At 45.1% G+C, this 24,140-nt stretch overlaps 1 protein-coding gene across 2 annotated transcripts in view; it reads right to left on the reverse strand.

Annotated features, from left to right (window-relative positions):
- Positions 1-24,140, reverse strand: part of PARVA (parvin alpha) — a 179,548-nt gene that overhangs the window by 91,173 nt on the left and 64,235 nt on the right. Inside the window, exon 2 of one of the 2 annotated variants that reach the window (XM_086340001.1) lies at positions 852-23,046. The exons of the other annotated variant lie outside the window; for it this stretch is intronic. Within the exon in view, the coding sequence (XP_086196127.1) occupies positions 852-879 (28 nt within the window). The 5' untranslated portion in view covers positions 880-23,046. The remainder of the gene's footprint in view (positions 1-851; positions 23,047-24,140) is intronic. 2 annotated transcript variants of the gene reach the window in all.

Raw genomic sequence — 24,140 nt, forward strand, 5'->3', positions numbered from 1 at the left:
CTAAACGTTGCTCACAGCTACCTTTTTTACTCCTTTTAGTTGTGGTCTTTTCAGAACCCAGATCCAAGAGCCGAAACTGATGTAATCTTTAACCTATCAAGATCCATGGGGAGGAATTTCAGCTCAGGCATAAACCCAAACATGTTTAGGTTCAAGCCATGTTTAATCTGAGAGGAAACCGAGTGGAAAGTCTTGCCAAGGACTTGCATGCACATCAGTCAAACCCATTTCAGTCCTTGCCTTTATCTATTTATCCCAAACTATTTGGGAGAATTTCAAAGGTCCATTAGGCATCAGTAATTACGAGCTCTTGAAGTAAGATATTTGTCCAGTTGATATTACAGTCACTAATGAGAATTACAACACCCTCCCTGCTCCAGCTACTGAGCAGAGCTGGCTGTTAGGTCTCAGGAAAAGCATTTAGCAGGCTAATACCTCACAGAAGCCAAAAGCTTCTCACTACACTTTCAGAATGCATGCTTAGATTTACCTTTACAAGGGAGCAGAGGACAGCAAGCAGTAAAATTAGGTAGATCTTTTCTTTCTAAAGTCCTTCATTCTTTTATTTCCATGTTCATCTTCTTTTTCCCACCCCAACCTCTAAACACCTTACACACACCCCACACACTCTCCCCCACCTACACACCCCATCCCTCCAGAGCTCTCTCTAACCACAGAGCTAGGCTAAGGCAGGTCAGATTGACACAATAAACCTTGAGAGGCAAGAGGAGGGGCATCTGCCATCTCAGAAGCCCAAACACAAGAGATGCAACCAGGAGGTGGCCAGGGCACCCCCAGCAGAGAACCACGCCTACCACAGCACATCCAACTTCGCCCAGACTCTGACCCACCTTTAGGGCAAAGTGCCCCGCAGCCCATGGTCTAGGATTTCAGCCACAATCATGGTATCTTCTGCCCAGAGCTGAGGTCTCCCTGCGGTGGCCCTCACTCCTTTGCTTTCAGGCCCAGTTTCCAAGGTCCGGAGGTCTGTGGAGCTACAGCATCTTTTCAGCCATTTCCCGAGGAGAAGGCTGCCTGCTCAACCCACAACTCTCAGCTCAGTGCATCAGTTGAGAACAAGTGGCTGCCTATATAATTTAATATGATGCCACATGGGACTCACAGACCTGCTGCAAAGCAAACAGGATTCTAGCGCTTGCCTCTTGGCAACTAGAAATCTGGAGTGCCTGTTTTTTTCTGTTTAGGCTGGGTATACACCTCAGTCAGAGCTGGGTAGGGTGTTTTCAAGGGGTTGATGCTTAGACTACTGAGAAGTGAGTCTCATCTGGGGGGACCTGAAATTCCTTAGCCTGCCCACAGACTCAAGGTCATAAGCATCTCTTTAAGCACAGCAAAGTATGGGTATAGCTGGGAGACCTAAAGCTGCCCCAGACACAGCATGAGGGCTGTGCTGTGCTTTCAAGTCTTATCTCAGGAAGGATAACCTAAACCCACAGTTAGGTAATGCAGATGGGAAGGTATCTACATAGACATTTCCAGGCATGAACTTATCATCTTAGACGTGCATTAAGGCCAAGAAGAAAATGTTCTTGTATTTGAACATTTGCCAACATGGCCCATTGGGTTTGTTGGCTAGATGGCTTAAGGCAAAGGCTTGGCTAGGGGTGAGGGGTGGCCTGTGCACCTGTTTCACTCCCAGATTAAGCTGGGAGGTGATCCAGTACTGGCACTGGCCCAGTGGACTCCTCAGATGCTGGGACAAGTTCATTTGCACCTTAGTAGAGTACTGCAGAGACTCAGGACAGGTTCCCAAGATGCCAACTCATGAGGCATTGGTGGGGATGCCCACCACTGCGATCAGTCCTCCAGGACCCTGTGTCCAAATCACTCTGCCCCAGGGGTGGGGAGAGACTTAACAAAGAGACAGAGATGGCTTCACTGAGAGTCAGTCCTGGGAAAAATCCCTAGGCTGGCAGGAGATGCCATGGCCAATTAAGCAGAGGACTTTTACTTCCTATTCTATCTGACCGCAAAGATCAAAGTATGGATTGTGGTGGAGACAGCGCTGCAGAGGGGCCCGAGGACGCTCAAAGGCCAGGAGCACTGGACACCTGGAAATGCTACGGTGCATTTTCCAAAGCAACATGCTTTGTGCACCCAAATGAAGGGGAGAGGCGGTCAGGATCAAGTAACTGATCCAGACCCTCCCTCCCCTCTATCCCTCTCTAGCAGGCTGACCAGGTGATGACTGAGTTTGCCGCTGTTGTTTAGGGGATGAGGAGGCAGGAGGCTATCTGGGGTAGTTTCCTCTAAGGTCCTACTGACCACCTGAAAACCCTGGAAGGAGAAAAATCCTGGGATGTAATTACTATGCTATCCATGATCATCTGTAAACAGCCAGCTCATAAACATCAGCTTTACGATTATCATTCAAGAAACACTATAATTCATCAAATAGTGTACACCTAAAAGGCATAAAGTAAGCAATTCAACTAACATTTTTGATTAATTATCATGTGGCTCACATTAAGTCAACCTTGCATGCCCTATCTCATTTAATCTATGGGATGCAGAATTTATGACGGTGAATTTGTGTCATACTTGCTGCCTAACGCATCAGAGTATGTAAAAGAGAAGTCCAGAAATAGCACTGCAGGACTGGGCTAGAAGGTTTTGATTCACAGCAAAGGAAATTTAATCAAAGCATGTAATGTCAATTACTGTCATTCATAATCATATTAGACCTCCCCAGAAATAATACAGATATAAAAGTCTAGAGTTACCTGCATGTTTGATGTAAATAGGATAAAATTATCTAAGTTCTGAAAATGTCCAGATATCAGAAAGAAAAAGAAGTATCTCTACCTAGCATCATATGGCATCAAATTTCATTACGTAGGGACTTGATATCCAGCCACAAGAAAGACCATCCCTCGTCTGAGAGTGGGTTGTAAAAACGTCCAAAGGAGCCTGACAATCTTGGGTTTAACACGGTCATGATTTTTAGCTCCTATAAACAATAAGATGCCCCTGCTTGTTTTGACAAGGCCCAGGAGAGGCCAGACAGTGAAAACTCTTAGCCCGTCCCCAACACTCTTTGGACTCTATATGGTGATAAGGACCAGACCCTTTCACGGGGCAGCTTTGAGGTCCAGTGGAGGGAAAGAATCAGAGGAAAGCTCCAGGGCAGAGAAAACATGGCACAGCTGCCAAGCCACAGCTAGGTCTCAGCAGGCCCATCTATGGGCATCCAGCACTCTGCCATTTCATTCTCTCGCCCCTTAATCGCTTACGGAGCGCGCACCACTGCCAGAACTCAAGCTGAATACAGAGGCCACTCCGGGAGCAGGACGGCAGTAAGAGCCTTGCAGTCTTAGGATTACAGTGCAGTGGGGGAGAGAAACACTAAGTTTAAAAACATACACATTCATAAAAACAGGGTAAGTTCCCACATTACCATATGTAAAACAGACAGCCAATGGGAATGTGCTGTACATCTCAGGGAACTCAAACAGGGGCTCTGTATCAACCTAGAGGGGTGGGATGGTGAGGGAGATGGGAGGGAGGTTTAAAGGGGAGAGGATATACGTATAACTATGGCTGATTCATGTTGAGGTTTGAAAGAAAACAACAAAATTCTGTAAAGCAATTATCTTTCAATTAAAAATAAATTAATTAAAAAACAAAAACAAACAAACAAGGCAAGTTCAACTGAGACCTAGGTTCTGCAAACCTTAAATGACTTCTATTGCCAGAGGTTCTGGCAAAGATGAAACAAAATATACAAAGCCCTTGGCTTGCTAAAAATTAATAAAAAGTCCACTGTTATTAGTACTACTATTCTTACTGTTAGTGAGGGTCTTCACCAGCTACTGGCTGTGTGACCTTTAGTAAGTTAATTTTCTCACGTTTCAGGTCCCCCATCTGTATAACGGGATAACAATCATTCCTAACAAAAAAAGATTAAATGAGCTAATATGTAGAAAGTGTTTGGAACAATGCCTGGCACATAGTAAAAGTTTGATAAATGTTAGTTGCTAGTGGTGATTATTATTTTGCCAGAATCTAAGACATCACGTCAGCTCATAACAGGCTTACAATCTAGACCAGGGTTTCTCAACAGAGCCACTATTGATGTTTTGGACTGGATCAGTCTTTGTTGTTGGGGGCTGTCCTGTGCAATGTAGGGCTTTTAGTATTAGCCTGGCCTTCTACCCTCTAATGCCAAGAGCATCCACCCCCACCGTCACGACAATCAAAAATGTCTCCAGACATTGCCTAATGTCCCCTGAGAGGAAAAATCGCCCCCATAAAAAAAACCACTGGTCTAGCTGGAAAGTATAACACACCGAGAGGAAGGGAGACAATGCAGAGTTAGAGTCTGTGGTCAAAAGGAGAAGAGAAACAGTAAGTCCATGAGGGAGCCCTTCAACAGAAAGTCAGGGAAGGCTGCTTCAAGAGGGGCCGCAATGGTGCTTCATGACCATCTTGAATCCAGATCCCTCTTGCTAAACAGAAAATTCACTTTAGTGAGATTTCAGATTTAGAAATGAATTAAGCATTATGACTAAGCCCCAATTAAAGCAACCATAATACACTGAATATAATTTTCCATTACCTACAGTTAGTTCCCTCCTCTCACCAAAATCCTGCTAGAGCTTCTTGGCTAAATGTTACCCACACAGATTTAGATAAGCTGGGGAGAGAATAAAGAGAAAGGAGCAGGGAAAGGGAAACTTCTGGGGCATCCTCGGAAAACTCTGGAGCAATTTCCATTGACATCTGTGGAGACTAGCCCAAAGTTTAACCAAGTGGCAGCAAGTGAGTCCGCTTTCAAGAGGAACAGGGTTTGGTCCACTCTGGCTCCCAGCTGCTGCATCCCATCCCATCCTCATGACTTGGACCAACTGACTGTCATCTGTGACTCAGTCCTGCCTCAGTTTCCAGCATTCCAACTTGATCTGAGATTGTCCTGGGCTCAAGAGCATGATCATCTGACCCCAAAACAGAGCTTCATTCTAGTACCAGACAGAGTTCATTATCCAGTCTGTTATCAAAGTTCTTATTGTTGACCTTCTGCCTTAGTCCCTGTTGATGAATCCTGGTCCAAGAACCCCTCCCCAGTGTCTAGGGCTAAATGTGTCCCAAGACTACCATCTGCTTTTCTGCACATCTGAGCATCACTCCCCCAAGTTCCTGCTGCTATGCTCCGTCTACCCACTGGGACATCCCACTACTTCGTGTTGGACACTATTTGTTGCTGTTGGTTTTGGGGAATGGTGATCAGAGATTACTGTATCCCATGCTGGACAGACTGCATCTTCATGTTAGTATGTGGACCAGTACTGCGCTCAGAGACTGCACTCCTATCCCTGAGAAGAGTCACATCCATATCCCATCTCTTTCTGCCTTCTTCCTTCTGTTGTTTGTAGCTGGCCATGACGCACTATGGCCAAGAGAGATCGTATTCCTAGTGTTTGGTTATCTCTGTTGTGTGGCAGGTGAATCAGACTGTCACTCTCTACATATGACTCAATTATCATACAGTGTATATATACTATAAACCAAATACCTCCTGTATGCAAGATAACCTATGGGAGAGAAGGGGAAGAGAACTAACTCTTATGGAAGGTTTATTTTGTATCATACATTCATTTATGTTCATTACAAGATTATTTAATTTTAACTCACAAGCACTCCAAGAGGTAGATACCATCATTAACAGTTTCGGTGTGAGGAGGAGAGGCAATGAGGCATCAGTTAGGTTAACACTGGTCCAGCTGACTTCAAAACTTATGCTCATTTCCTTGACAACCAGGAGTAGTCCTTTTGATGGATAATTGGAGCTCTATGGGGTTTCTATCCTTTCTTCCGCTTTTTATAAATTTTCCTAGTATATGTATGGCATCTACTTTCAGGGCTAGTGACTGAACTCAGAGCACTCACACAAGCTTTCCTCAGCCTCCTCTCCTATGCTTTTTCTGCTATGAGAATTCAGGTTTCAAGTGCTTTCCTCAAGGTCACACAGAAAATGAAAGGTGGAATTTCCACAAACACTCTCAAGGGGTCTGCATACAAGAACTTATTACATGTTTATGGGAGTCACTGTCTCAGTGAGCAAGGTACCAGAGGGCCCTGGGTTTCCCGGAGGAAGTCTATGCACCCAAGCAGACTGGGATGCTACCTCCAGGGCTTGGGGTTCAGCTGCGTGCCCCAGTCCCTCTCTCCCTGCTGCCAGAGATCAAGGAGTCAGCTAGACACTGGCCGATGGTTCACAGGAGGAACACAGGGATTGGCATTTGTAAGTTTCACATTTGCACAATGAACTCCCCACCCGTATTTTTAACAGATTAGCATTTAAGGCTTTAAAAATACCACAGAAACATACACTAGAGATTGAATTGTCTTTTTCCTGCAGTGGAGGACAGTAACTAGATTGACCTTTACACGGATGGACCTGAAGCGACTTCACGGTTGAGTTTAAATGGCTATGTTCAAGGATTTGAGTACCACACACACGGAGCCTCATCACCTACTAGAACCAGGTGCATCGGTATTCACAGATCAGAATCAAGAGGGAGAGAAGAGAGACAGGGAACAGAGGGTTCCAGAGGCGAGGAATACAGCATTAAATAGGAAGTGGCCACCCCTCCTGTGGGCTTCCTTGGTGGCTCAGTGGTAAAGAATCTGCCTGCCAATGCAGTCAAGAAGGTCTTGATCCCCTGGGTCATGAAGATCCCCAGGAGAAGGAAATGGCAACCCACTCTAGTATTCTTGTCTGGAGAATCCCATGGACAGTGGAGCATGGCAAACTACAGTCCACGGGGTTGCAAAAGAGTCGGGCACGACTGAGCGACTGAACACCACCACCACCCCTTCTGTATGGAGATACATTTGAAGAAGTAACCAGCATCACCCTTGACACTCAATCTACAAACCAGTAGGAGTCAGAGCCTTATTCTTACTTTACTCATTATTTTTATGGTGAACAGGCTACATTTAGAATATCTAAAATCAGCAATAATGAATAATGAGCCAGAAACCACAGAATACACTTTTACCTTAGAAAACTGATGAACAGCACAGTTTAGACTCTTATCTGATCCTTATAATTGGACAAAACTAGCTTTCACATCGGAGAAGGAGATGGCACCCCACTCCAATACTCTTGCCTGGAAAATCCCATGGACAGAGGAGCCTGGTAGGCTGCAGTCCATGGGGTCGCAAGGAGTCGGACACGACTGAGCGACTTCACTTTCACTTTCCACTTTCATACATTGGAGAAGGAAATGGCAACCCACTCCAGTGTTCTTGCCTGGAGAATCCCAGGGACAGGGGAGCCTGGTGGGTTGCCGTCTCCGGGGTCGCACAGAGTCGGACACGACTGAAGCGACTTAGCAGCAGCAGCAGCTTTCACATGACCACATCATTATTGCCAGAGTTTCATTGCACTTTTTCAAAACTTAACATTTTAAAATATACCTTCTCTCATAGGCAATGGCACCCTACTCCAGTACCCTTGCCTGGAAAATCCCATGGGCAGAGGAGCCTGGTGGGCTGCGGTTCATGGGGTCGCTTAGAGTCGGACACAACTGAGCGACTTCACTTTCACTTTTCACTTTCATGCATTGGAGAAGGAAATGGCAACCCACTCCAGTGTTCTTGCCTGGAGAATCCCAGGGACGGGGGAGCCTGGTGGGCTGCTGTCTATGGGGTCACACAGAGTTGGACACGACTAAGTGACTTAGCAGCATGTCTACAAAGTGAATATATTTGATATTTTAATAATATAATACTTATTCTAGACTATTATATTTCAGTCATCACACAGTTGTTGGTAAATTGGGTTGTCTCAGGTAAAAGTGTGTGTGTGCTTATGTGCATATGTACAGTTAACCCTTGAACAACACGGGGGTTAGAGGTATCCATCCTCTCCTTAGTCAAAAATAGAATATAACTTTATAGTCAGTCCTCAATATTTGAAGTTCTGCATCCAAGAATTCAACCAACTGCAGGTCATGTAATACTGCAATACATATCTTTTGAAAAAAATCTTTGTGAGTGAACCCATGCAGTTCAAACCTATGTTGTATCAAGGGTGTGCACATATAATATACAATACAGTATATATACTTTTTTCTAATAATACTTTTAATTTAATAATAATAGTTTTTCTAATAATTTTCTTGGGCTATATTTCCAAAAGTGGAATTGCTGAGTCAGTCAGGGATTGCTTTTGTGTCCTGATATATTTAACATATCTCCATACTGTCCTCTAGGAAGGGGAAAAGAAAAAGAAATATTGATGCCTTCTGCAATGTGCATGTTCCTACAAAGCCCTGTTCACATTATATTTTATAGCTTTTATTTATTTTTTATAATATACATAGGTGTGAAATGGTAACTCACAGTTGTTTTAACTTGAACATATTAAATTACCTCCCTGGGATTTGTTTACAGTGAATGTTTTTCTTGTGTGAATTATCTACTCATATCCTTTGACCATCTGTCCAATGAAGTCTTGATTGTACCCTTTAAAATTTATATAAAATTCTCCAAAGTGTCTGGATGGTGAGTTTTAGCTGTTATGTTTATTGTAACTACTTCCCCAATCTGTTGCTTCTCCATTTACCTTTTAGCTTTGCTGGTTTTCTTTGTACAGAAAAAAGAAAAAAGGTGATTTTTAAAAATGTAATCGAACCCATCAAACTTGTCATTGATAATTTCTTCAATTGCTTCAATATTCAGAAAATTGTCTTTTCTCAACAATTGGGATAAGTATACCATTATAAAAAATTAGCTTTTTTAACCATCTGGCATTTGTTGTGGTATAGGGATACAGTGACCATATTTTCTGAATCAAAAATTGGAACATACGATCTGACAAGTGCCAGTATTCTTATGGGCAAAATGGGACAGAATATTTGAAATTGAGACTGCCTTGGAAAATTGAGGACACATGGCCCCCGTACGTATGGAGCAAGCTGTTATTTTAAAGGTACAGCGCCAGACCCTCTTTTCTCAGCTCCTGTCAACTCCAAGCAACAGAGATTTTCAGTCTGAGGCTCACCTCACACGAATCCTGAGCCCCGCCTTTCTTGGAGAGAGAGGCTGTTGGTAGGGCCAGTTCCCTCAGAAGGGAGGATCGAGAATTAGTTATGTTGCAAAAGCCTACAGTTGGCCCCTCAAGATCCATTTTCCCCCTCCCTCTTCTGCCCGAGAGTGGCTGTGTTAGTGGGCAAGCTTGCCCTCTGCCTCTGATTAAGTAGACCAATGCGAAGTAGCCCGGGAAGGCCAGGAGAGAGAGGAGCTTGGGTTATTTCCTGATTCTCTTGCTATGGAGTCACCATCACCAAAGGTCATAGGCTCTGGCTGTTGGGTGGCCCTCTGCGCACCATTTTTTTTTTATCTCTGGAATTCCGTAACCACTCAGGCCCAGGAGTGGTAAGAGCTTCCCATGGTTACTCACCCCAGGATGGAGTACACTTAGCTCACTTCTTTTACACAAACTGGAGTATGCAGGGACCTTAACTTCGACACCCAATGTCCAGGCTGCCTCGGTGCGTTAGTATATGCAACCTCCAACTGCAGTTAGTTTTCCCCAGACTCCATCCCAGTGCTCAGTTTCCATCTTGAAGCACAGCCCTCCCCGAGACCACAGCCTTCTTGACCACTCTATGAGCCCCTTACTTGGAGGACAGGACCCCTCAGCTCTACCCACTGACTATAGGACTGCTCCATCCTAGATAGGCCACCAGGCACTACAATCCAGCTGTTCATATGATCTTGAAATCCTAAACTTCCTGTCCTAGTTCTATCCCATCCCAGCTGCTCTCTCTTCCCCCAGCCCAGGGTTAGGGGCTCAGGAGGCCCACCTATGTGGCAACAGTCAGTGGCTTCTTCCTTCGACCAGACAGTCAGACTAATACGTTTAAGACACACTGGGCCAGTGCCCTTACACATAAAAACTGGATGAGTCATTGCAAGCACACAGTGATAATCATCTGAGCTGCCTGTTCCTGGTCCCCCACATGTTTTTTAGTGGGGGCCCCCCTCTTCTTTGCCCTTGAACTTTGCCTTATGGTGTTGCCTGGAGGACCTTGCAATGCCTCCTTTGTCTACTGACCTATGTCTCACCCACAGCTGTTCCCAATGACAATGTGGATTCCACTTCTGCCAAGTCTATACCATTTGGGGGCAACATTGACATGCCCCCACTCTGTGGAGAAACCACGGGCAGACAGAAGTCAGGGCAGAAAATTCAAAACACACAGTGCTGGAAGTGACTATCTCTAGGTTCAGCTCAACAAGCCCCCACTGAGCCAGGCTCAGGATCTACAAACCAAGCTGAAAAGGACGAGGCAAACAGGAATGAGATCTCAACACAGGAAATGTGGGGCACAGACAACAAGCAAGTGGTGATCCACATATATGAGAAGATCTAGGAAGGCTCTGGAGGAGAAGCTGGGCTCAAGCTAGAACTTAAAGGTAGAGGAAAGGAAGAAAGTACGGAAGCAAGGTTTAGGGACAGAAATCAGCATCTTAGGGATAGAAATCAGCAGCAACAGTCACTGTACGAAATCACTATTGGCCGAGAGCATGGAGAGGGAAGTCAAAAATTATGCCACATCTGTTTCCATTCCATCCAAGTATCTACGTGCACCCATCCAATACTCACTATGCTGCATCTCTGATTCCCCTGGGTCTGGAACAGGGTTGAAAAAGAGCAGGCATCATAAACTCTTGTTGAATAAAAAAATCAATCAATATACTTGACTCAGTTATTGCCAAAAGCCCAGAGTTCAGCTTTCTATCTTTGAATCCTACATCTGCAGGGGGAAGGAGTTACCCAAGAAAAAAAAACAGTTTGTGACAGATGCTTTTAAAAACTTAAGTCAACAAGAAACATGAAACACCTGGATAGCTCCCCACTGGTTATGGAAACAACCTCTATTTCATTTAGGGGCCATGGAAGCCCTCTGCCTTCTACCCTCATAAAGCTTCAGGTTCTTATCCCCTTGGGTACTCAGACTCACGCTTGGCATCTGGTTCCTCAGGGAGCCTGGTAGGTAGCTTGCAAGAGCTCTGCTCTTGGGCTGAACTCCTGGAGCTCGACCTGGATTTCTGTCTAGGGCCTGAGGCTTCTGTGCTGCACAGTGGCTGCCCCCTTTTCCCTTTTAAAAGCAGCTTCAAGCTTCCAGTGTTAGATTTATTGGCCTTGAAAACACAAAGCCTCTCCTTGCATTTCCCATTCCTGTCTTGGGCTCCATGGAATGGGAACCTAGGGACTAGGTTGGATGGGACTAGGTAGGAACTTCAATGTCTTCCTATTAATAATGCTCATATAATAGAATCACTTACATTTGCTTAATGGTTTACAAAGCTTAGGCATACATCTTCTTTAATTCTGAAACAATCCTGTTAACTAGGCATCATGATCTCTAATTGACACTGAGGCTCAAAATTGCCAGGTCCCCCAGCAGCGGCACCAGGTACTACCCAAGATCTAGGATTCCTTATCTTCATTCATAGCTGCTGCCTCCTTAGCTCCTGATTCACTCCAAAGAGTAGGATCCAGCAGAGCTGATGACCTCCTGTCCCCATGCTGCTGAGTCGGTCCGTGCACTAAAGAAGGGTCGGACTAGGCTCCGAGGGGTGAAGATCCTTCTATCGCTCATCTCCCAATCCTGAAAACTGCGACCAATGTGCCACAGAGTATGCTTTCTTTCTCAAATCCCCACTTTACTGGGTTTTGACGCTCAGCTCTGACTATTCATTTTTTGAAGCTAGGCAGTGAAGTGGACAGCAATTCCGTATCTCCAATTTCCTGCAGCGTCTGGAAAGTTGTGTTAGGTTGGGTAAATGAAGAGCTAAAAGCAGCAGGAGGAAAAATCATAAAAAACGTAGCCGTTTTGTTTTAGTCTGCCTCTCTCCGCAGATTTGGTTGGTGACCTCTCTCTGAGTCACGAAAGGCTTTAAAATTTACCCTGATTTACATCTGCAGGAAACAGAGTTTACTTCTTGCATTTTTCTTAAAAAAATTTTTTTTTCAATCCCAAACCATAGTTTATTCCTTTCTATGTGGAATTTCTTGATAATACCTCAAGACGAAAACATACATACATAATACTTTTCGGCTGCATGGTGTGCTTTAACCAAAACCACTCATTTCAACAAGAGCCTGTAGGCTTTAAGCCAATTACCTCCAATGTATTCTGTAAGCTTTAGCTGGGCGGTCCTCTCCTCATCAATTAAGTCATGGGAAAAGGCTCAGGATCACCAATGATCTCATTTGGAGAGCAATCCGCAAGGAAAAGCATTAAAACAAGAAAAAAAGTTTTCTACCCAAGAGTTTAGAGGCAAGGGTCTATTTTCATTATTTTTGGCATCTGATGTATGGCAGATGGTCTAATCTTTCACATCTCTATATACTGAACTCTATTCCAGAGGAAAAAGAAAGAACCACAATTTAGCAGAGGTCAAGAAGACAAAGTTTATAACTGTACACTCACCTCCCCCACTTCACTGGGCTGCCAGGCCTCTGTGGATTATTGCCATTGCAATAAAGAGCAATTATTGCCATTGCTTTCAGTTGCAAATAACAGATTCCCCCTTCTACCAGCCCTCCAAGCTAATGAATTAAAGGAGCTTAGAAAAATGAATACTGTGATAGTCAGAATCCTAAAGTTCGCCCTTAAGATTTCCTACCCTAAAGCTAGGACTGTGACTATATCATGCCCTATAATGTTAGGTTAAAAGGCAAAAGGGATTTTGCAGATATAATTAAGGTTACTGGTTAGTTGGTTTTAAGTTAATCAACAGAAGATCACCTGGGTGAGCCTAATCTAATCATATGAGTGCTTTAAAAGCAGAGTTTTCTCCTGCTAATAGCAGAAGAGGAATTCAAAGAGCTTTGTGGGAGGGATTCGATGTGTGGGAAGCTCTCCCTTGCTGATGAGTCGGGGGTCACATGTCAAGGAGCTGAGAATGGCCTCTGCAAGCTATGTGCAATTCCTGCCAAAAGCTAGAGAGGAAATAGAGACCTCAGTCCTACAACTGCAAGGAACTGAAGACTGCCAATAAGCTGAATGAGCTTGGAAGTGAAATCTTCCCCAGGGTCTCCAGATATGAGGCCAGTCCTGCCAATTCCTTGATTTCAGTCTGAGACCCTGAGCAGAGAACCCAGCCCACCCAGACTTCTGACCTATAGAACTGTGAGATAATAAATGGGTGTTGCTTTAAGCTGTTGAATTTGTGACAGTTCATGATGTAGTCAGAGAAAACTAATACAGATACCCAGACAAGTCTATGGACAAAACAAATACAGAAGCCAATACAAATATCATTAGGCCACGATGTGAAAGAGAATCCCCTGGCCGTGAAACCTTCTCTAACACCTGGCTCTTTCTCCCTTTAGCTTTTCTTTTGATCTTGACCAACTTCCCAGGCTTACATGTGATGAACGTGGCTGTCAACCCAAGCCTGACCGACTCCATGGGGCCACACCTAACTCCAACCAAGAAAGTCACTGTGTTCTCAGTTCAGATTCTGAGAGAGACGCTGGTCATCTCATTTATCCGGCAAATATGAATGGAGAGCAATCAATGTTGTAAGAATTGTTCTAGGTGCTATGGGGATACAACAACAGACAAGATAAACTCCTGCTCAAGGCAGTTTCAGGCCTAGTGAAGGGGAAACAATGAAAAGGCAAGTAAATACATTCGTCAGGCCAGCAAAGACAGGCTATAAGGAAACGCAGAGCAGGGCCACGGGATACAGGGAAACCAGAAGTGTTCTTTTTAAATTGGTGGTCATGGGCCTGCAGAGAGGGGAGCATTTTAACATATTTGGGTGATGTGAAGGAGCCAGAAATGCAAACACAAAGTGGAAAGAACATTCGGGAAGAGGAAACAGAAAGTGAAAAGGCTTTTGTGTGGAAATGTCCTGTGAATGGAACAAGGAAGCCAATGACAGCTCAAGTAGAGTGGAGAGGCCACGGTAGACAATTTGCAAAAGCGGCAGAGCTGACTGCAAGGGAGTGACATGGATTGGCTGAGACCCAACAAGGTCTAAAATACAGTCTCCCAGACCTCTCTCTCCTGGGTTATGGGTCATTTTAGGCTCCACAGTGCCTACCTTAGCCCCATTCTCTCATAATCTTCCTCCAAACTGGATAAGCCAACCCTTAACCCCAAACTGCCTCTTCTGTCTCCTTTCTTCCCATTCTGGTCCAAGTTTTCCTGGAATCGACCCAATGAACACTCACTGAGCACCAGCCTCGTGACATTATGCAAGGCAGGAGGGATTCAGGCCCTTGGTTCAAAACCTGATATGCTACTGATTAGCTGCCTTAATTTAGGCAAATAACTCAATCTCCTGAGCTGCTTCTATGACACAGAGACAAAAATACCTACCATGAAAGGATGTTCAGGGGTTAGCGTTATTAAGCAAAGTTTGTAACACAAAGCTGGACACAAAATAGGCCCTTGGTGAGTACTGATTGAATAAACGAATAAATGAGTGACAGGATTGAAGTATATCTGATGACTGGATATTGAAACTGTGATGAATGCTTCAACAGAAGTATGAGGTTAAAGAGTGAATGGAAAGCACAGACCATGCTGCTGCCTTTTCCTCTTCCTCTCTGCCTCCCCAGCACATTCCCTACACAGGCTGCCCAACTCCACTTCTGTGCATCAGCTTCTGTGTCTTCCCCACACATCTTCCTCAGAATAGATGAATGGCCTCCTCCTTCCCAAAGGAGTTTTGGTACCAAGCATGGCCTTGACATCCTTTCTTTTATACCCCAACATGTCGTCGTCTCTATATCCACTAAGTCAGCTGTCTAAATTCAGTTTAATTCTTGTGAACAAATCTTCACGGAACACCTACTACGTGCAGGGTAATGTGCACATAGAGATGAGAAGGCTTCAGTATCCATGCAGAGCTCACATTTTAGCAGGGAGACCACCAAGACGGCCAGTCCACCTGGTCCCACGACAGTAGCTATGGGAATATGTCCATGGGGACTTCCCTGCTGGTCCATGGCTGAAACTCTGCACTCCCATCGCCGGAGCCCCGAGTTCAGTCCCTGGTCAGGAAACTAGATCCCATACGCTGCAACTAAGAGTTCACATGCCACAACTAAGGTCAAAGATCCTGCGTGCTGCAGCTAAGATCTGGCACAGCCAAATAAAAAAGAAAGAAAGAAAGAAGTATGTCCGTGGGACAGCAGCAACCTGAGGGCTGACTGATCTCTGGTGAGGCCTGGGAGTTTTCAGGGAGGTTGGGAAGAGAAGGTTTCTCAGAGGAAGGGACCCAGGAGTTGAGCTTCAAGAATAGATAGGATCTTGCCTGGTAGAGGAGGGTAGAAGATACCCTTCCTATAGCCCACCTCTTCCTTCCAAGGGATGCTATACCTTTCTTTATTTTTTTTAATGAATTTTTATTGGGGTATAGTTGATTTGGGCTTCCCTGATAGCTCAGTTGGTAAAGAATATGCCTGCAGTGCAGGAGACCCTGGTTCGATTCCTGGGTCAGGAAGATCCCCTGGAGAAGGATAGGCAAAGGTCCATCTAGTCAAAGCTATGGTTTTTCCAGTAGTCATGCATGGATGTGAGAGGTGGAGTATAAAGAAAGCTGAGCATCAAGGAACTGATGTTTTTGAACTGTGGTGTTGGAGAAGACTCTTGAGAGTCCCTTGGACTGCAAGGAGATCCAACCAGTCCATCCTAAAGGAAATCAGTCCTGAATATTCCTTGGAAGGACTGATGCTGAAACTCCAATACTTTGCCCACCTGATGTGAAGAACCGACTCATTGGAAAAGACCCTGATGTTGGTAATGATTGAAGGCAGGAGGAGAAGGGGATAACAGAGCATAAGATGGTTGGAAGGCATCACCAACGCGAAGGACATGAGTTTGAGTAGGCTCTGGGAGTTGGTGATGGATAGGGAAGCCTGGCGTGCTGCAGTCCATGGGGTCGGAAAGAGTCAGACACGACTGAGCGACTGAACAGAACTGAACTGACAGCTGATTTACAATGTTGTGTTGGTTTCTGCTGTACAGCACACCAAATCAGTCACACATACATCCACTCTTTTTCAGATTCTATTCCCAGACAGGTCATTACAGAGTATTGAGTAGAGCTCCTTGTGCTATACAGTAGGTCCTTATTAGTTATCTATTTTAATATATAGTAGTGTATATATATCAGTCTCAATCTCCCAATTTATCCACCCCCCACCCCGTCTCTTTTTTATTCCTTTAGCAGAGTGCTTCTCAAGCAATCTGAAGAAAAGCACCAGCTTTTTAAAATTTCCAAATCACTGTAGACTGGTATTTTGCAATATTTGACCAAATAAATTAGTAGAAAATGTTGAAGTAACAGAATACACAAAATGCATGCACATTGATCACGTGCTCTGGTGGTACAGTGAGTCAAATTGCTGTAAAAGTTTCTCCTCTGGGGCTTCCCAGGGGCTCAATGGTAAAGAATCCTCCAGCCAATGCAGGGGACACAAGTTTGATCCCTGGTCTGGGACTGTGCCTCAGAGCAACTAGGTAGGTGCACCACAACTTCTGAGCCCACACACTTCTACTGAAGCCTGTGTGCCTAGAACCTTTTTCCACAGAAAGAGAAGCCACTGCAACGAGAAGCCCACGCACCGCAACTAGAGAGGAGCCCCTGCTCTCTGCAACCGGAGAAAGCCCAGGTGCGGTGATGAGGACCCAGTGCAGACAAAAACAATACATAAATAAATCTTAAAAAAAAGTTTCTCCTCTGGTGGCGATGGTGGCACAAGAATGTAAATGCAGTTAATACCACTGAACTGTGCACTTTAAAAATGGCTAAAATGGTAAGATTTCTGTTATGCATATTTTGCTTCCCCAGTGGCTCAGAGATAAAGAATCCACCTGCAATGCAGGAGCCACAGGAGACGTGGGTTAAACCCCTGTGTTGGGAAGATCCCGTGGAGGAGGAAATGGCAACCCACTCCAGATTTCTGTTATGTATATTTTACCACACACAATAGTTTCTCCTTCATTTTCATAATACCCCCCGTCAAAGTTCTAGAAAAGTCAAAGTTACTTTTAAGTCATTTTGTGCTTTCATCTCTGTGATATTGTGATTTACAATAAGAAACATATATTTGGTCTTCATTCTCATTTCTGGTACATAGCTCTGGAAACTGCTGAAATTTCCTGATAAAAGCAACACAGGTTTTATACTCATTACAAGCCCCTTTCGATCACTCCTGAATTTCTGTTAGTGAGGTGAATTTATGTTAATAATGATGGGGGCTGGTTGTCAGGGGAACCAACTTCTAGGTGAGAGGGCTGGGACTTATCCCCACCCCCTGACCTCAGGGGAGGGGAGCGGGGCTGGAGATTAAGTTCAATCACAAATAGCCGATGATTTAATCAGTCACGCTTGCATAATGAAGCTTCCATAAAAACCGAAAAAGGATGGGGTTCTGAGAGCTTCCAGTTAGTAAGCACATGCATGTACTGGGAGAGGGAGACGCCCAGTGAGGGCTTGGAAGTTCCGAGCCCCATCCCACACACCCTGCCCTAAGCATCTCTTCCCTCTGGCTGTTCCTGGGCTACACGACTGATAAATAGGTAATCTAGTAAGTAAACTGTTTTCCTGAACGCCATGAGCCACTCTAGCAAATTAACTGAAATGAGGAGGGGGCTGTGGGAGTCTTCAATCCATAACAGGTCAGAGACATAGGTAAGAACCTGGACTTGAGTCTAGTTTTATTTAAAATGAGTGGGTATGGATGAGAGACCCTTGTAAAACTGAGGCCCTTAACCTGCTGGATTAGCAGCATCTTTCAGGTAGATAGTATCACAATTGAGTTAAATTGTAGGACATCAGGTCAGTGGCCACTGAGAATCGGATGACTGCTTGACAGTGTTGGAAAACACACACCAAAACTACAATATTAAAATGGTCACTATTGCTTTTTGAAGGTGTTTTTTATTTTTTTTTTTCTTATGAAATAGCTTGCACTCCCATCTTTTCCTTCCCAACCTAACCCTGCACTTCTTCAGATCAGGTTCTGCAACCATCTGTCCAATGTCCTCCTTGGCACAATTCCCTCAATCAAAAATGTCTTATATATGAGGAAGCTAAACTAAGCTTCTGAAAACACCATTTTCATGTTCCCACTCAAAAATATTTAGTGACTCCCTGGGGCCTCTGGCATCAATTTTAATTTCTCTACCTAACTTTAATACAAGCCCAGGACTGGGACCTCCCTGATGGTCCAGTGGTTAAGATTCCACCTTGCAAGGCAGGTGAGGCATAGGTTTGATCCCTGGTTGGGGAGCTAAGACCCCACATGCCTCACAGCCAAAAAGCCAAAGCATAAAACAGAAGCAATACTGTAACGAGTTCAATAAAGACTTTTTAAAAAGTGATCCATATTAAAAAAAAAAAAAAAGCCTATGACTGGATCACTCACTACTTGCTTTATAACGTGACATTCCACTCCAAGCAGCCACAGTTTCTCGCAGGCCACCTGTCCTGTCTACTCCAGCCCGCACTTATCTTTCTATTCTCAGAGCTCCTACTATGCAATTTCAATGAAACCTGGATTAGAGATGATTACTGCAAGTACTCTACCTGTATTGTGTGTGATTTCAACCAGCCTGAGGCCAGGGACAAGTTCTGCTTAATCTCTCCTCAATTCTTGATGCCAGTGCCATAAAAAGAGGATGCTAAGTAATATGGGGTAAGTTGTCAGCTTAGTAGTGACTTAAGAGAATACCACTGTATCAATTCAATCATCCTACTGAACAAAGTCTAGCAAATCATGATATCTTCCTATGATATGCTTTATCCCCAATCCTGGGTAGATGATAATGTTTATCTATTTTACAAATGAAAACACTAAGAGACAGCCAGGAAAGAAGTCAGTTGCCCAAGGTCACACAACTGGTAAGAGGAAAATAGGATTCAAAATAAAAAGCCTAACTCTAAACCTAGCACCATTTCCGCTGTATACACCAGCTTTTAAATGGCAGCTCTTCCCCAGGTTCTAGGAACTGCCCATTCATTGCTCCTGATGGCCTATGAGAATTGTATCCACAACACAGCAGTGCAAACCCTCTGCAGATGTCATGGGTTTGCCCCTCTATGGCCCACCAGCACTGGCACCAAAATGAGTATTTTTCAGCCCTGAGACACATGCCATCGTCTCAGAAGCGGACTGTCAGGCACCAATGGTCACCTAGTGTTTCCCTCCCCATCTGTGTTAAATGGGAAGGATGTTTTCAGAAGTGGGTTGAAATAAGGTTTCAGAAGATCAACCCTATTTGCTTTTTTCCCACCTTGCAGGATCAAGGTCATGGATAGGAGTGAGGGGAGTGGTGGCAGAGGATGGAACTCAGGGAATTGTAATTTTTAAGAAGCAGGAAGAAAAGGGAGATTCTATGGGGAAAAAACAGATGAAGTGCTCAGGGAACCCTCAGGGATACCTGTTATAGCCAAGGAAGAGGAGTACTCCAAGAGGCTGACCACTGAAGAGAGATCACATGAGATGAAGAAAGAACATTTGGAAGTTGGGAAGTCATAGGTAGCCTTTGCTGGAACAATTTCACAGGAAGCAGAAAGACTGCAGTTTGATACACCATTAGAAACTGGGAAAGCGCCGTGCTGTAGGTGGATTTTTAAGACATTTGCTGAATAAGGGGAAAAGAGGAGATAACTGAGGAGAAAGGATTTGGGCAGCCCTGAGGGTTGGGGTAACGTTAAGAGTCAGGGGTTTGTCCCAAGTCCTTCAGGCAGCTTATGAGATTATCTCCAGCAGCTCTTAGTGGGCCAGTGCCAGGCTCTGCAAAAAGGCCTTGTGAGTGGATTCAGGCTGGAGACTGCACAGCTGGAACAGTGAAAGAACAAAAGGGGTTGGAGTGGAGGTGGGGAAAACTGAGGATAATGGAGAGTGTGGCTGAAATAATCTCCAGCTGACCAGGCTGAGGTGTGGGGGACTGAGGGTCTGGGAGAAGCGAGGGTCAGGAGCGAGAGGTTGGCGAGCACGTCTTCCTGGGGATGGCGGACTAGAAGAGGTGCTGACACAGACGGTTGTGGGCAGGGAGGGGACGCTCAGAGGGCAAGCGTTCGGGATGCCAGGAGTGGGAGCAAAGTCACGTGGTGGAGTGGATGGAGTAGCTGTCGATGCCAAGAGGACAGAGGAGCTGCACGGCTGATGGACAGGTCAGGAAGGAGGTTGCTGCATTCACAGAGAGGAAGGGCGTGTGTGACAACTCCAAGTGCTCAAGTCCTCGGTGAGCAAGATGCTTCCAGGGGCTTGTAACAAAGGTGTGTGGGTGGGTGGGTGTGTCTGTGTATGTGTGTGTGTGTCTGTGTGTGTGTGTTGGCACTTCCTCCTCCAGGGAGAGTGGGCTAATCCTTAAGAGCAGGGCAGGTTTCAAAGGAGTCCTGGAGGCCAGGGAGCTACAAGTATGCACGGAAAACCAGGGGAGTGTGGGAAAAAGGCCATGTCCCAGAGACAGGCCTGAGTGTCTGGGAAAGTGCATGAGGAGTGGGCTCAGGCGGTCTGACGGTGGGGAGTTTCTTGACAGCAGAGCCAGGACTCCAGACAGAGAGCTTGGTGGAAGGGGTGAGTGGAGGCGCCTGGCAGGAAGAAGGGGAGCTGCACTGATGTGAATGAGAAGACAGAGAATACAAGAGAGCAGAGGAGTGGAGTCCCATCTCATGCTGGCCCCTCATAAAGGGAAGGCAATCTGGTCTTCTACTCTGAGGCACAGCAACCATCTCACAGAGGCCCAGAGCAGCCCGTGGTCCCCCAGCGGATCACCGTGGCCCTCCCTGCCTCCAGCTGCCCTGCGAGCAGAAGTCCGGTCACCTGATGGTGGTCACAGCCACAGGTAAAGGCAGCAAATGCCACGGAGAAAGATGAAAGGTGAGGGCCAACATGGCTTTGGCAATGGAACCTGGGAGAGAGAAAGATGGAGAGGACAAAGGGACTTCAGGAAATCTAGTTTATGACTTTGGTGGGAGACTATTCTTCTGAAGGTTTAAAAAGACATAAATGCCTTTCTAATCCTAAAAAGCATGCCGTAAAGGAAAGCACAGGCCTGTCTCAACAAGCTCCTTCCTAGCTGGGCCCTTTCTGGGTATTCAAGTCTTCTGTCAAGCTCAGAGATCTCACCTTCCCAAGAATCATGCAAGCCTAGTTCTAATTCACTGGGCCCAGCCTGCAGCTGCAGCCGAGGTAGCAATCATAGCATTGGGAAGGCAGGATTGACCTGTGCCCCTCAGGCTGCAAAATGCCGCTCTCTGCTCTCCTGCAGGGACCAGAGGGCTGCAAAACCGCTCTCTGCCAGTATGTTGGACTTGCCCCCTCTGCCTTTCCAAACAGGATGGAAAAACTGCTTACGTCGTATGATATTTTAACCGGATGGCACTTGGAAAATCAGAAAGTGAGGGTAGCCTGCACAGGAGTCTCAAGGCCAACCGTGGATTTATGGAGATGTCAAGCAGAGGGCGGCCCATATCCGAGCCGTGGAGGTAAGGCAAATTATTGCTCGGCCGGCCTCCCATTTCTCTCTTTATTTTTATCTTCGGGATCAGGCGTGTTGGAGAGAAAAGAGGAGGCCTGGTAACAACAGCTTCCCCGTCATTCTTGGTTACTTACATCTGTGGTCAATTTTCCACACTTTATTCCATAAAAGGTAAACGAGGCACGGTACTTGCAAGAGGATAATGTAAACAATATGAACCATGTTACTGTTAAAGACCATCTGGTTGATCACGCTCAGCCCCAGACTTTTAACTCCTTGAGGTAAGAAAGACACCAAACCCGGAGAGGCCAGGCCCTCCTTCCGTCTTTTACTCCAGAATCTTTCCCTCCCTCTTCAAGTCAATTAAAACAAGGACCTCTAAGGTCTCTGCCAGCCCTAATATTCTAGGCTGGCTGCTGGTGAAATTCGGCGAGCTTTGTGAATGAGCAACTTGCAAAATGCTTCTACCAAATGCCTCTTCTCTTCTTTCTCTTTAAAAGGAAACATTAAAAGCTGGGCGGGGGAGGGGGGAAAGCAAAGCAAAAAAAAAAAAAGCCCAACACACAACCCAAACTAAAATATTCTTGAGTGCTAGGCTTGTTTCCTTCGTATCTGATTCTCCTACTTCCAGCCAAGGGATGATTTACATAATTTTAATTTGAAAAAGCAACTGACACTTGTGAAGACACAGTGAAGGCGTGCTTTGCTTTTATTTGGGCTTACACATTTTCTGGCCATCTGTTAGTCAAGAAAGTTGCAAACTCCAATAAGAGATGGGAAAATTGGAAATCAGATGGTGTTTTTCATCCTTTGGGTGGGGAACTGATGATAAGGGATTCCTGGAAAGTTTCTAGGGGGTAAGGTCATCACAAAAATGAGACTTGGCCTTCCCTGTAAGGGGCAGTGTTTCCACCTGCAGGAGGAATTCAGCATCTGACCTTGAGGTTCAAGTGCATTTTATTCTTCCAGTCTGTCATTAAGAACTCTAGCTCCCCGCCTCCCTCTGGCAACCTGTAAGGGTATTTCAACCATTAAAACAATTCAGTTTAATACACCTTTTAATATTTTAACCCACGTGGCATTGCAGTATTCCATCAGGAAAGCATCTTTCAGTACAATGGCCACAATAGAACCCTCATTTCTAGCCCAGATCTCTTTTGTGTGTAACCACAGATGAGACCTAAGTAGTCAGTTTTCTGGAAAAAGGTTTTCTGAGGTCAAGGCAGAAAACGAGCTCAAATACTATGGCTCTGCCAGGCTTCAACAATAATGTCTAAAACCCATGGTGCTAGAGCTACTCCTAATTCTCCCTTTTAAAAGCATTCTGGAAAATCTCGATGACATAAACAGAAAAAGAAGACATCAAAGCCCAAGGGAAGGCCACTTGGCATCACACACTCATGACAGAATGCGGCTCTTGGTTTGTCAAAGCACTTTAAATTCCACAGCATGGAGCAGTGGCTTTGCCGTGGTTACTGTTTAGTTTTGTTGACCGGACAAATGAACCGCTGCATCCTTCTTCTCCCCTCATCCACCTTGCGAGCTGCCTCTGCTGGATAAAAAGACGGAATACTGAGTTGAAGAGTTAATGGTCACCAGGAGAGCCCCTGGGAAATGAAGCTTCATATCCCATGATCATAAATCTCTTTCGAGGCAAGTTTGAACCAGGACTCAATTCTGCTACAGCTCCCAAAGCTCAGCATTCATCTTCAATTAGATAAAGTGACTTTCACATCTATTTATACTCTCTTCATTTCCCAACACATTTATCTCATGAAATGACAACTGGAAAACACTCCTGTCCTAAACACGCATGTTATTTTTAAAGAGAGTTACTGAACCAGGCTGAATAATGTAATTAACAGGCCTTTCACTGGAATTCACTTTTAATATATGTTCTTAAACATCTGTGAGCAATGTTTTTCAAGCAACAGGCAAGAAAGAAAATGAGGGGGAAAAAAAAAAACGACGACTTAATCATTCCTCAATTGTAGTAGTAATTTCACAATTCAAAGCATAGTAGGAGCTATTTGGGCTTCCCTGAAGGCTCAGTGATAAAGAGTCCACCCGCCAAATTCAGGAGACGTGGGTTCGACCCCTGGGTTGGGAAGATCCACTGGAGAAGGAAATGGCAACCTACTTCAGTACTCTTGCCTGGAAAATCCAAAGGACAGAGGAACCTGATGGGCTACAGTCCATGGGGTCACAAAAGAGTCAGACATGATTTAGCAACTAAATAACAACAGGAAAAATTTCACGTTAATTGAAGAAACAGTTTTACTTAAACTCTATGATTGGACATCAATCACATTACAGCTCCTTTCCCTTTGGAGACGTAGATTCCATCTCTTGGTTTTGGTCAAACGGACAGGAGATGCCAGTGTTACCTAGGACCCTTATCTCTATGAAGATCAGAGTTGTAGTCAAAACAGGGAAAGCTGGGAATTTCCAAAAACCACTGGGTTTGGACTAGAGCTCACACACACACTAGTTTGCACCCACAGCAGAAGACAAGGAAAAAGTATCCAAGGGCAAGTGAAGCGCTGTGACTAAGTGTTGATGGCACAAGGAGAATACCAAGAGGCAGGAAAGTTGATGGAGATTGACGTGAGGATCCAGGTGGCGTCAGCCTCAGGGTCATCTGGG

This window comes from Bos grunniens, chromosome 15, assembly GCF_055505025.1.
Source record: "Bos grunniens cultivar Pamir isolate PY7600 chromosome 15, Bosgru_T2T1.0, whole genome shotgun sequence".
NCBI lineage: Eukaryota > Metazoa > Chordata > Mammalia > Artiodactyla > Bovidae > Bos > Bos grunniens.